Source organism: Ranitomeya imitator, chromosome 6, assembly GCF_032444005.1.
Source record: "Ranitomeya imitator isolate aRanImi1 chromosome 6, aRanImi1.pri, whole genome shotgun sequence".
NCBI lineage: Eukaryota > Metazoa > Chordata > Amphibia > Anura > Dendrobatidae > Ranitomeya > Ranitomeya imitator.
Window position 1 is genome coordinate 60,864,863 of NC_091287.1, and position 13,916 is coordinate 60,878,778.

At 47.7% G+C, this 13,916-nt stretch overlaps 1 protein-coding gene across 1 annotated transcript in view; it reads left to right on the top strand.

Moving 5' to 3' along the window:
- Positions 1 to 13,916, top strand: part of LARP4B (La ribonucleoprotein 4B) — a 101,739-nt gene that overhangs the window by 36,393 nt on the left and 51,430 nt on the right. Inside the window, exon 3 of the mRNA XM_069729705.1 lies at positions 8,967 to 9,096. Coding sequence (XP_069585806.1) covers positions 9,016 to 9,096 — 81 coding nt within the window. The 5' untranslated portion in view covers positions 8,967 to 9,015. The remainder of the gene's footprint in view (positions 1 to 8,966; positions 9,097 to 13,916) is intronic.

The following is a 13,916-nucleotide window of genomic DNA, read 5'->3' on the forward strand; positions in this document are numbered from 1 at the left end:
GATACTGCGCTTTGATGTGGGCTCCGGCCGTTAGCCCACATCAGTCGCGACATGTCAGCTGTTTTGAACAGCCGACATGTGCTCGCAATAGCGGTGAGTGGAATCACGATCCACCCGCCGCTATTAACTAGTTAAATGCCGCTGTCAAACGCTGACAGCGGCATTTAACTACTGCTTCCAGCCGAGTAGCTGGAAATGCGCTCATCGCCGATCTTTGTCACATGATCGGGGGTCAGCGATGCGTCAGGATGGTAACCATAGAGGTCTCCTTCAGACCTCTGTGGTTACTAATGCCGGCTTTCTGTGAGCGCCACCCTGTGGTCTGATGATCGCTGCTATGTAGCTGAGCCGATCAGGCTATGCCAGCTTCAAGGCCTCCCTTGGAGGCCATTAAAGCATGGCAAAAGTAAAATAAAAATAAAAAAATGTTAAAAAAAATATGAAATAAATAAAAAAAATATATAAAAGTTTAAATCCCCTCCATTTCGCCCCATTCAAAATAAAACAAAAAAAATAAAATCAAATATACACACATTTGGTATCGCCGCGTTCAGAATCGCACAATCTATTAATAAAAAAAAAAAAAAGTATTAACCTGATCACTAAACTGCGTTGCGAGAAAAAAAAAAATTGAAACGCCAAAATTCTGTTTTTGTTTTTTTCCGGTCACTGCGTCATTGAATTAAAATGCAATAACGGGCGATCAAAAGATCATATCTGCACCACAGTTGTATCACTAAAAACGTCAGCTCGGCACGCAAAAAATAGGCCCTCACCTGACCCAGATCACGAAAATGGAGACGCTACGGGTATCGGAAAATGGCACAATTTTTTTTAACATTTTTTTTTAAAGCAAAGTTTAGAATTTTTCACCACCACCTAGATAAAAAATAACCTATACATGTTTGGTGTCTATGAACTTGTAATGACCTGGAGAATCATAATGGCAGGTCAGTTTCAGCATTTAGTGAACCTAGCAAAAAAGCCAAACAAAAAAACAGTGTGGGACTGCACTTTTTTTTTTTTTTTGCAATTTCACCGCACTTGGAAATTTTTTTCCCATTTTCTAGTACACGTCTTGGTAAAACCAAAGATGTCATTCAAAAGTACAACTCGTCCCTCAAAAAATAAGCCCTCGTCAGTTAGGTTACCGCGGTTCACTGGCTATACTGATGTCAGAGTTCTTCGCAGCAGCTGAATTCACACGCTGCTGTCAGTGTGTTCTGCCTGCGGAGCTGAGCGGTCACATTACTGATGTCAGCGCTCAGCACTGCACCTGGATGTAGCAGTTTCCCTGCTGGTAGGATTTTTATAGGGGCAAAGTTCCCTAAATCATTTGGCACCTAGTTTAATATGTGTTTTGATGGTGACACTCCCTTTAAATCAACCGTCTATAAAGCTGTTCATTATGAGCATGTGTTAATTAGCTTTGATGTGGTTTATCTTAAAGCTTTTTTATAGGCATTATAGAGCATTTTAGCCTAAGGTGTCCATTTTTCCAAGTAATCCATTATGCTGTAAAGGAAGGCGTGAGATTTTTCTTCCTGTTAAACTGTATTTAATAGTTTATTAGAATTTTTTTTTTTTTTTTAAATCCTATTACATCTACAGAAATGGCTGACAAAAGCCCATGTGATTGATATGTGGTGACCACCATCAGTGTGTTTAAAGGGATTGCAAGAAAAACATGTCTTTCATTGTAAAATAAGCCAAAAAACTGCATTGTGGTTTTTGTATTTATATATTCCTCTACAACGAATTCTAAAGAAGTTTTGTACACGACTGGATAAACCCTGCTTCATCTCTCCAGAGCTATCTACCCATCTACCTACCTGTCTATCTACCTACCTGTCTATCTACCTACCTGTCTATCTACCTACCTGTCTATCTACCTACCTGTCTACCTGTCTGTCTGTCTAGCCACCCGTCTGTCTGTCTAGCCACCCGTCTGTCTGTCTAGCCACCCGTCTGTCTGTCTAGCCACCCGTCTGTCTGTCTAGCCACCCGTCTGTCTGTCTAGCCACCCGTCTGTCTGTCTAGCCACCCGTCTGTCTGTCTAGCCACCCGTCTGTCTGTCTAGCCACCCGTCTGTCTGTCTAGCCACCCGTCTGTCTGTCTAGCCACCCGTCTGTCTGTCTAGCCACCCGTCTGTCTGTCTAGCCACCCGTCTGTCTGTCTAGCCACCCGTCTGTCTGTCTAGCCACCCGTCTGTCTGTCTAGCCACCCGTCTGTCTGTCTAGCCACCCGTCTGTCTGTCTAGCCACCCGTCTGTCTGTCTAGCCACCCGTCTGTCTGTCTAGCCACCCGTCTGTCTGTCTAGCCACCCGTCTGTCTGTCTAGCCACCCGTCTGTCTAGCCACCAGTCTGTCTGTCTGTCTAGCCACCCGTCTGTCTGTCTGTCTAGCCACCCGTCTGTCTGTCTGTCTAGCCACCCGTCTGTCTGTCTAGCCACCCGTCTGTCTGTCTGTCTAGCCACCCGTCTGTCTGTCTGTCTAGCCACCCGTCTGTCTGTCTAGCCACCCGTCTGTCTGTCTGTCTAGCCACCCGTCTGTCTGTCTGTCTAGCCACCCGTCTGTCTGTCTGTCTAGCCACCCGTCTGTCTGTCTGTCTAGCCACCCGTCTGTCTGTCTGTCTAGCCACCCGTCTGTCTGTCTGTCTAGCCACCCGTCTGTCTGTCTGTCTAGCCACCCGTCTGTCTGTCTAGCCACCCGTCTTCAAAGTGCTCTTCTTCCACTTTTGACACACTGATGGCAACACCGCAGATGAAATGCTAGCACAGGCTTCCAGTATCCGTTGTTTCAGATGCTGCACATCTCGTATCTTCACAGCATAGATGTAACAACCCTGCCGGCATCACTGCATGGCCTTCCATTCCCCACCTGCCTGTTACATCTACTCACTCACCCAGTGCCATGCTGTGAGATCTGTCTGCTGCTGGTTCCATGCCATGTGCTTCATGGCGGCCTGCTCTGTGTACACTTCCTGGCTGTGTGCATAGGGGGGCGGCGCCAGCCACTCCGGATTCTTATTGAGACTGTGTGCACCTCCCTAAGGTGCTTCTGGCCAATAGCCTTGAGGCCTCTGATACATAAGGCATCCTCACCCATTGGAGGATGCCTGAGCAAACTATTCCCCTCAGTTAGCATTTGCTACTGAGCTGCCAGGTCGTGTGTTTCCTGTCTCTGAGGGCTGCACTATTGCAGGCCTTCATCTGTGTTCTGTTTGTGTATCCGTGTCTGTACTCTGGTCTATGTCCGTCCCTGCTCCTTCTTTGTCATTAGTCATTTCCCACTCAGCTGTGTGTACCTCTGCCTTATCTTTCTGCTCTGTTCGCCACTGTCTGTGGCTCTGCTTCTCTCTGCTCGATTCTACCACAACCTGTGGCTCTGTGTCTCTCAGCTTTTCTCTCAGCTCTGCTCTCTGACCTTGCTCCGCTCTCTGTGGCTTTGCTCTACGGCTCCGCTCCTTGCGGTTCCACCTGGCACCGCTCCTTGCGGTTCTACGTCTTTAGCTATTGGCTCCGCCTCCAGTGTCTCTGCTCTTGGCTCCGCCTCCAGCGTCTCCGCTCCTGGCTCCGCCTCCAGCGTCTCCGCTCCTGGCTCCGCCTCCAGCGTCTCCGCTCCTGGCTCCGCCTCCAGCGTCTCCGCTCTTGGCTCCGCCTCCAGCGTCTCCGCTCTTGGCTCCGCCTCCAGCGTCTCCGCTCTTGGCTCCGCCTCCAGCGTCTCCGCTCTTGGCTCCGCCTCCAGCGTCCCCGCTCTTGGCTCCGCCTCCAGCGTCCCCGCTCTTGGCTCCGCCTCCAGCGTCCCCGCTCTTGGCTCCGCCTCCAGCGTCCCCGCTCTTGGCTCCGCCTCCAGCGTCCCCGCTCTTGGCTCCGCCTCCAGCGTCCCCGCTCTTGGCTCCGCCTCCAGCGTCCCCGCTCTTGGCTCCGCCTCCAGCGTCCCCGCTCTTGGCTCCGCCTCCAGCGTCCCCGCTCTTGGCTCCGCCTCCAGCGTCCCCGCTCTTGGCTCCGCCTCCAGCGTCCCCGCTCTTGGCTCCGCCTCCAGCGTCCCCGCTCTTGGCTCCGCCTCCAGCGTCCCCGCTCTTGGCTCCGCCTCCAGCGTCCCCGCTCTTGGCTCCGCCTCCAGCGTCCCCGCTCTTGGCTCCGCCTCCAGCGTCCCCGCTCTTGGCTCCGCCTCCAGCGTCCCCGCTCTTGGCTCCGCCTCCAGCGTCCCCGCTCTTGGCTCCGCCTCCAGCGTCCCCGCTCTTGGCTCCGCCTCCAGCGTCCCCGCTCTTGGCTCCGCCTCCAGCGTCCCCGCTCTTGGCTCCGCCTCCAGCGTCCCCGCTCTTGGCTCCGCCTCCAGCGTCCCCGCTCTTGGCTCCGCCTCCAGCGTCCCCGCTCTTGGCTCCGCCTCCAGCGTCCCCGCTCTTGGCTCCGCCTCCAGCGTCCCCGCTCTTGGCTCCGCCTCCAGCGTCTCCGCTCTTGGCTCTGCCTTCTCCTTCTCTACTCTCTGCTCTGCCTTCTCCTTCTCTGCTCTGCCTTCTCCTTCTCCGCTCTGCCTTCTCCTTCTCCACCTTCTACTCGTACTCCGCCTCCTGCGATTCAGCTTTTCTTCCACTCTTGCTCTATCTTAATTCTGCAACTTTCCCTACAGGTCTCTACCTGTTCCTTTATATTCTCCAGTCTGAACAGGTTCTTACCTGTTTCCACACATCCATCTGAATACCAGTTCCTACCAGAGTATCAGTCCTGTCTGCCAGTGCCAGCCGCGCCCGTCTGCCTGCCTGTATCTCCGTCAAGCCAGTCCGCCCGTCAGGGCCTCTGCCATACCCGTCTGTCAGCCAGTGTCACAGCCGTGCCTGCCTGCCCGTGTCTTGTCCCCGGTGGGATCAGCATCCACAGTCCGACTCCACCCTGGAGTGGCACCTGGTAGCTTCCTATTGCACAAGTCTGACCTCACCATCAGAGGCTCCAGCGAACACCTAGGAAGCTACTTAGTTACGCCCCTTCCAGGGAAGTTCGGTCTGTGGTCCAGTGGGGCCACACCCCCAGGTGCCCGCGCCATCCAGTCTCGGCGCGAGTGTTAAGGTACCTTCACACATAACGATATTGTTAACGATATCGTTGCTATTTGTGACGTAGCAACGATATCGTTAATGAAATCGTTGTGTGACAGCGACCAACGATCAGGCCCCTGCTGGGAGATCGTTGGTCGCTGAATAAAGTCCAGAACTTTATTTCGTCGCTGGACTCCTGCTGACATCGCTGGATCGGCGTGTGTGACACCGATCCAGCGATGTCTTCACTGGTAACCAGGGTAAACATCGGGTAACTAAGCGCAGGGCCGCGCTTAGTAACCCGATGTTTACCCTGGATACCATGCTAAAAGTAAAAAAAAAAAAACACTAGATACTTACCTACCGCTGTCTGTCCTCCAGCGCTGTGCTCTGCACTCCTCCTGTACTGGCTGTGAGCCGGAAAGCAGAGCGGTGACGTCACCGCTCTGCTTACCGGCTCACAGCCAGTACAGGTGGAGTGCAGAGCACAGTGCTGGAGGACAGACAGCGGTAGGTAAGTATCTAGTGTTTGGTTTTTTTTACTTTTAGCATGGTAACCAGGGTAAACATCGGGTTACTAAGCGCGGCCCTGCGCTTAGTTACCCGATGTTTACCCTGGTTACCAGTGAAGACATCGCTGGATCGGTGTCACACACGCCGATCCAGCGTTGTCAGCAGGAGTCCAGCGACGAAATAAAGTTCTGGACTTTATTCAGCGACCAACGATCTCCCAGCAGGGGCCTGATCGTTGGTCGCTGTCACACATAACGATTTCATTAACGATATCGTTGCTACGTCACAAATAGCAACGATATCGTTAACAATATCGTTGTGTGAAGGTACCTTAAGGGGGTCAGACCGGGAGACCTTGGTGGCCATTCAACTGGCCCACGACAACCAATGCACTTTCCAGGAAACTGTTCGTGTAGGAATGCCCGAACCTGACACCCATAATGTGGGGGTGCGTCATCTTGAACACATTTTATAAGTGGTCATAAACTTGTAAATAACTCGCGAACGAATAAAGTTAGGTTAATACCAATCACACCATTTGTTTTCTTGTGAAATTCTCAATAAGTTTGATGTTTCACATGACCCTCCTCCCATTGAAAAAAAATATAGTTGGATCCAAAATGGCTGCCATGGTCACCACCCATCTTGAAAAGTTTCCCCCCTCCCATGTACTAATGTGCCACAAACAGGATGTTGATATCACCAACCATTCTCATTGTATTTAGGTGTATCCATATAAATGGCCCACCCTGTATGTGTATGTATGTATGATCGCCTCCCACAATGGCACAGTTCCTGCAATGTCCTTGCTGCTTTTCCGGTCGGATCACTAGATATTGAATCACATGACCGCTGCAGTCCTTTAGTATTCCATCAGGGCGGACATCCAGTCTATCGTCAGGTCTTCAGTAGTAAAGGCTTCTGGCGATCACCGGATGCTGATTGACTGCAGACTTGCCAGTAATATCAGAGCCAACCTAGCAGGAATGTTACCACTGCAGGAGGAGATTTATACATTGTTTTTATCCTGTATGGGGCACTGAAATGATTAAGCAGGGGTTGTCCAGTAGTAATGGATAACCTTTTTTAAGTTAATTCAGTGTTCATCTTACTGGGAAAACCTTAAGGGTATGTGCACACGTAGTTTTGAGCTCTGCGGATTATTCTGCAGCGGATTTGAGAAATCCGCAGGTAAAAGGCACTGCGTTTTACCTGCAGATTTTGTGTGGATTCCACCTGCGGTTTTACACCTGCGGATTCCTATTATGGAGCAGGTGTAAACTGCTGCGGAATCCGTACAAAGAATTGACATGCTGCGGAATGTAACGCGCAGCATTTCCACGCCTTTTTTTCCGCAGCATTGGCACTGCGAATTGCGTTTTCCATAGGTTTACATTGTACTGTAAACGCATGGGAAACTGCTGCGAACCCGCAGCAAAATCTGCAACGTGTGCACATAGCCTGAAGGGCCGCACTTTCCAGACTGCCAGCAGATCTACTCACCCAAACCAAACAGCGATATAGGCATATATTATAGGCTCTTGTGTTTAAATCAGGAGACTCACAAGCCTGTACACAGACAGGGCAACCCTAACATGCAAAACCTGGCCTAAGATGTAAGCACAGATAGTGCCACTTCCCTGTCTCACTGTGTGCAAGTCCTGATGCCTCCTTTATTAAAGGTGACTTGTCACATACATGCAGTCTGTTCTGTGACCTTATAGTGCCGTAATAATAAAGGGCTGAGCAGAATGATATATAGGATGGTAGGAAAAGATAACGCTTGTATTTTATTCATTGAAATCCCTGGTGTTTGTAAGCAGTTGTCCATTGGGCGGTCCTGGTCCGTGATAAGACCGCCCACTGGACTCCTATCCATATAAGCATCATGGATTTCAATGAATAAAATACAAGTTTTACTGAAACTTTTCCCACAAAGATATACCGGTATATCTGAATCTGATCAGCTCCTCCTGCTCTATAACATGGTGCCAGCAGGTCAGACACCATTCTCCATACACCATGTATGTATTCTCATCATTAAGTAACGAAAACAGGAGTTTCCTGATGGAGAAGCCAGGCAGAAAAAAACATGCTCTCTGCTGAGAAATTGCATATTGAGTATTTCAGAAAGGAAATGGACTTTTACTAGAAATAAGAACAGGAAATTAGTTTTTTTTTATATGAAGATGTTAATCGGAAGGATTCAGTGGAAATTTATTCTGTTTATTTTTGGGAAATGTTGGCCGTCCTCTGCACCAAAAACCACATTGGAAAAGCTTAAAACAAGCTTACAACTAACTTTTCCAGATTGGTGTGAGACCTCGTGTCAACTGAACACTTTTTCTATATGATGAGGGGGGGAAAAGCTGCAGATTTGACTATTAAACCAATTCAAAGAAAAAAAAATAAAGGCCTTTATTTAAAAAACAAACAAACAAAAAAAAAAACACTTGGGCTTCTTCCACACTTCAGTTGTTTGGCGTCAGTCTGCTCCGACATAGTGATGGATCTACGGATTCGTCACAATTGTTGAGAAAACGGTTCTAACGTTTTTTTTTACGGATCCGTTACTTGGGGGTTGTCTGGGAAAAGTATCTACTTTTTGGAGCATGCGCATTTGAAAAAGCTGATTGGGGTGACGGATCCACCAAATGACGGTCACAACGGATCTGTCGCCCATTCTATGGAATGGCGGATGTGACGGATCCGTCGCGATCCGCCATTTCGGCGCAGACAAAAAACGTTATGTCCGTCAATGTCTAGATGACGTCCGCCAAATCTCGGCGGATCCGTCACATGGCGGATGGAACGGACAACCATCCGCCACAATCCGTCGCTAATGTATGTCTATGGGAAAATAGCGGATCCGCTATTTGAGGAAAATGGCGGTTTCAGACTGACGCCAAAAGACTGAAGTGTGAAAGAGGCATTAGCATTTCATCAGTTTCTACCCCCAAAATAATCATGACAAAAATGTCACGTGATCCTACTCTTGGGTTTGGGCACACTTGCAAAACTGGCTTCCCACGTGACGTACCAAGACCTGGATGTTCCTCTTATGTTAATCTATGAACAAAGCAGCCACTGGCAACGTGAGACTATACAAGATTTCTAACCACTTAGGTTTCATGGGTCTTGGTGATGAGACGCCGGAACTGCTGTTTCACGCCATCAAATCTTGGGGTAGAGCCCTAATGGGGGGTTTAGGTGTTTCCCACCTTGGCCTGAGTGGCTCAGAAATGATTAAAAAAAAACATCCTCTTGCATTGGGTTATTCTTGCTTTAATTGGATGTGCAAGGTTTTTCTGTTCACATTTCCCATACCATTTTGTTCACTCATTATACAGAAATCCATTGTTGGTCTGATTGCTTATCAGACTTCTAATTTTCGTATATTTTTCTTTCTCCTCCCGCAGCTTTCTGGGGTGACTCGTTTTCTCTGAGGAGCCTATAAGCAGACGGCTCATGACTTCAGATCAGGATACTAAAGTTGTGGCTGAACCGCAGGTACAGCAAGTCCAAGAAGCCAAAGATAGTTCCCATCTTGTAAGTACCGTGTCTGTACATAAATGATCGGGATGTCTGCTGCTCTGGCCTATGCACGCCTCATTCAGATGTAAGGGATGGTTCTCGTATGCAGAGGAATGGACGGATTTTCTTCATGTTGGTGCTTGTTGGTTAATGTGTCAGATTTTACCATCAGCGGATCGCCGTGATTAGGGCTATATACAGTAAAAAAAAAAAAAAAAAGAAATCTCTGAGGCCTAAAGGGGTTATCCAATTATCAACCATAAATGTATGATTGCAGGGGATTATTATTATTATTATGCATTTTTATAGCGCCATTTATTCCATGGCGCTTTACATGTGAATACGGGGCAGATATAGACAAATACATTAAACATGAGCAGATAACAAGGCACACGAGTACATAAGGAGGGAGGACCCTGCCCGCGAGGGCTCACAGTCTGCAGGGGGTGGGTGAGGATACACTAGGAGAGGGAAGAGCTGGCTGTGCGGCTGTTCAGTAGGTTGAGGATCACTGCAGGCAGTAGGCTTGTCGGAAGAGATGAGTCTTCAGGTTCTTTTTGAAGGTTTCTATGGTAGGCGCGAGTCTGATGTGTTGGGGTAGAGAGTTCCAGAGTATGGGGGAAGCACGGGAGAAGTCCTGGATGCTGTTATGGGAAGAAGAGATGAGAGGGGAGTAGAGAAGGAGGTCTTGGGAGGATCGGAGGTTGCGTGTAGGTAGGTACCGGGAGACCATGTCACAGATGTATGGAGGAGACAGGTTGTGGATGGCTTTGTATGTCAGTGTGAGGGTTTTGAACTGGAGTCTCTGGGCGATAGGAAGCCAGTGAAGGGCTTGACACAGGGGAGAGGCTGGGGAATAGGGGGGGACAGGTGGATTAGTCGGGCAGCAGAGTGTAGGATGGATTGGAGTGGTGCCAGAGTGCTAGAGGGGAGTCCAGAGAGTAGGAGGTTGCAGTAGTCGAGGCGGGAGATAAGGGCATGCACTAGCGTTTTTGCAGTGTTGCGGTCAAGGAAAGCACAGATCCGGGAAATATTTTTGAGTTTGAGACGACAGGAGGAGGCAAGGGCTTGGATATGTGGCTTGAAAGAGAGGGCAGAGTCGAGGATCACCCCGAGGCACCGGGCGTGTGGGACTGGGGATAGTGAGCAGCCATTGACATTGATGGATAGGTCTGGTGGAGGGGTAGAGTGAGATGGGGGAAGGATGATGAATTCTGTTTTGTCCATGTTCAGTTGTAGAAAGCGAGCAGGAAAGAAGGTTGAAATAGCAGACAGACAGTGCGGGATTATGGTAAGTAAGGAGGTGATGTCAGGTCCGGAGAGGTAGATCTGCGTGTCATCAGCATAGAGATGGTACTGCAAACCGTGGGATTCTATGAGCTGTCCCAGGCCGAAAGTGTAGATGGAGAAGAGTAGGGGTCCTAGAACAGAGCCTTGAGGAACACCGACTGACAAGGGGCGAAGTGAGGAGGTGGTGTGGGGGAGGGAGACACTGAATGTTCGGTCTGTCAGATATGACGAGATCCAGGAAAGGGCCAAGTCTGTGATGCCAAGGGATGAGAGGATTTGTAGCAAAAGGGAGTGGTGTACAGTGTCAAAGGCAGAAGACAGGTCCAGGAGAAGGAGGACAGAGTAGTGTTGCTTGCTCCTGGCAGTTAGTAGGTCATTGGTGACTTTAGTTAGGGCAGTTTCAGTTGAGTGATGGGAACGGAAGCCTGATTGTAACCGATCAAAGAGGGAGCAGGAGGAGAAGTGGGAGGACAGTTCAAGATGGACGTGTTGCTCCAGCAGTTTGGAGGCATAAGGGAGAAGAGATATCGGGCGATAGCTAGACACAGAGGATGGGTCGAGGGAGGGCTTTTTGAGGATGGGTGTGATCTTGGCATGCTTGAAGGTTGAGGGAAAGACACCTGTTGTGAGTGAGAGGTTGAAGAGGTGCGTTAGGGTTGGGATGAAGACCGTGGAAAGGTTAGGGATGAGGTGGGATGGGAGCGGGTCAAGCGTGCAGGTGGTGAGGTGTGATCTTGACAGGAGGGTGGAGAGCTGATCTTCTGTCATGGTAGAGAAGCTGGTTTTTGAGGAGCAGGGCTGAGCAGCTAAGAGGGGTAGTGGGCGCTGTGGGCAAGAAGCTGCTAAGGGATCAAGCTGCTAAGATGCCCACTGATAGCAGAAATGGTCCCAGTGTTATTGGAGTGGTAGTGAGCATGTGTGACCACTACTTCTCTAGACGGTAAGTGCAGCAGTGGTCACACATGTTCAGTACTGCTCCATTCACACGGGATCTTGTGGTCCCAGAGAAATCATGCATTACTAAGGGATAGGTGATATGTTTATGGAACAACATACATCTGTTTATGGAACAACATACATCTGGTATGCAATATAAAATAAAAAATTGCTTATTCATATTTGTGGTGGTCTGTTTAGTCAGTCTGTTTTAGAAAGGATTGTAAAAATCGGAGAGGAGGAGGGGTTTGTCTCTATGTAAAGTCTTGTCTAAAGTCCACTTTAAGGGAGGATATTAGCGAAGGAAATGAGGATGTCGAGTCCATATGGGTCGAAATTCATGGAGGGAAAAATGGTAACAAAATTCTCATTGGGGTCTGTTACAAACCCCCAAATATAACAGAAACCATGGAAAGTCTACTTCTAAAGCAGATAGATGAAGCTGCAACCCATAATGAGGTCCTGGTTATGGGGGACTTTAACTACCCGGATATTAACTGGGAAACAGAAACCTGTGAAACCCATAAAGGCAACAGGTTTCTGCTAATAACCAAGAAAAATTATCTTTCACAATTGGTGCAGAATCCAACCAGAGGAGCAGCACTTTTAGACCTAATACTATCTAATAGACCTGACAGAATAACAAATCTGCAGGTGGTTGGGCATTTAGGAAATAGCGACCACAATATTGTGCAGTTTCACCTGTCTTTCACTAGGGGGACTTGTCAGGGAGTCACAAAAACACTGAACTTTAGGAAGGCAAAGTTTGACCAGCTTAGAGATGCCCTTAATCTGGTAGACTGGGACAATATCCTCAGAAATGAGAATACAGATAATAAATGGGAAATGTTTAAGAACATCCTAAATAGGCAGTGTAAGCGGTTTATACCTTGTGGGAATAAAAGGACTAGAAATAGGAAAAACCCAATGTGGCTAAACAAAGAAGTAAGACAAGCAATTAACAGTAAAAATAAAGCATTTGCACTACTAAAGCAGGATGGCACCATTGAAGCTCTAAAAAACTATAGGGAGAAAAAATACTTTATCTAAAAAACTAATTAAAGCTGCCAAAAAGGAAACAGAGAAGCACATTGCTAAGGAGAGTAAAACTAATCCCAAACTGTTCTTCAACTATATCAATAGTAAAAGAATAAAAACTGAAAATGTAGGCCCCTTAAAAAATAGTGAGGAAAGAATGGTTGTAGATGACGAGGAAAAAGCTAACATATTAAACACCTTCTTCTCCACGGTATTCACGGTGGAAAATGAAATGCTAGGTGAAATCCCAAGAAACAATGAAAACCCTATATTAAGGGTCACCAATCTAACCCAAGAAGAGGTGCGAAACCGGCTAAATAAGATTAAAATAGATAAATCTCCGGGTCCGGATGGCATACACCCACGAGTACTAAGAGAACTAAGTAATGTAATAGATAAACCATTATTTCTTATTTTTAGGGACTCTATAGCGACAGGGTCTGTTCCGCAGGATTGGCGCATAGCAAATGTGGTGCCAATATTCAAAAAGGGCTCTAAAAGTGAACCTGGAAATTATAGGCCAGTAAGTCTAACCTCTATTGTTGGTAAAATATTTGAAGGGTTTCTGAGGGATGTTATTCTGGATTATCTCAATGAGAATAACTGTTTAACTCCATATCAGCATGGGTTTATGAGAAATCGCTCCTGTCAAACCAATCTAATCAGTTTTTATGAAGAGGTAAGCTATAGGCTGGACCACGGTGAGTCATTGGACGTGGTATATCTCGATTTTTCCAAAGCGTTTGATACCGTGCCGCACAAGAGGTTGGTACACAAAATGAGAATGCTTGGTCTGGGGGAAAATGTGTGTAAATGGGTTAGTAACTGGCTTAGTGATAGAAAGCAGAGGGTGGTTATAAATGGTATAGTCTCTAACTGGGTTGCTGTGACCAGTGGGGTACCGCAGGGGTCGGTATTGGGACCTATTCTCTTCAACATATTCATTAATGATCTGGTAGAAGGTTTACACAGTAAAATATCGATATTTGCAGATGATACAAAACTATGTAAAGCAGTTAATACAAGAGAAGATAGTATTCTTGCTACAGATGGATCTGGATAAGTTGGAAACTTGGGCTGAAAGGTGGCAGATGAGGTTTAACAATGATAAATGTAAGGTTATACACATGGGAAGAGGGAATCAATATCACCATTACACACTGAACGGGAAACCACTGGGTAAATCTGACAGGGAGAAGGACTTGGGGATCCTAGTTAATGATAAACTTACCTGGAGCAGCCAGTGCCAGGCAGCAGCTGCCAAGGCAAACAGGATCATGGGGTGCATTAAAAGAGGTCTGGATACACATGATGAGAGCATTATACTGCCTCTGTACAAATTCCTAGTTAGACCGCACATGGAGTACTGTGTCCAGTTTTGGGCACCGGTGCTCAGGAAGGATATAATGGAACTAGAGAGAGTACAAAGGAGGGCAACAAAATTAATAAAGGGGATGGGAGAACTACAATATCCAGATAGATTAGCGAAATTAGGATTATTTAGTCTAGAAAAAAGACGACTGAGGGGCGATCTAATAACAATGTATAAGTATATAAGGGGACAATACAAA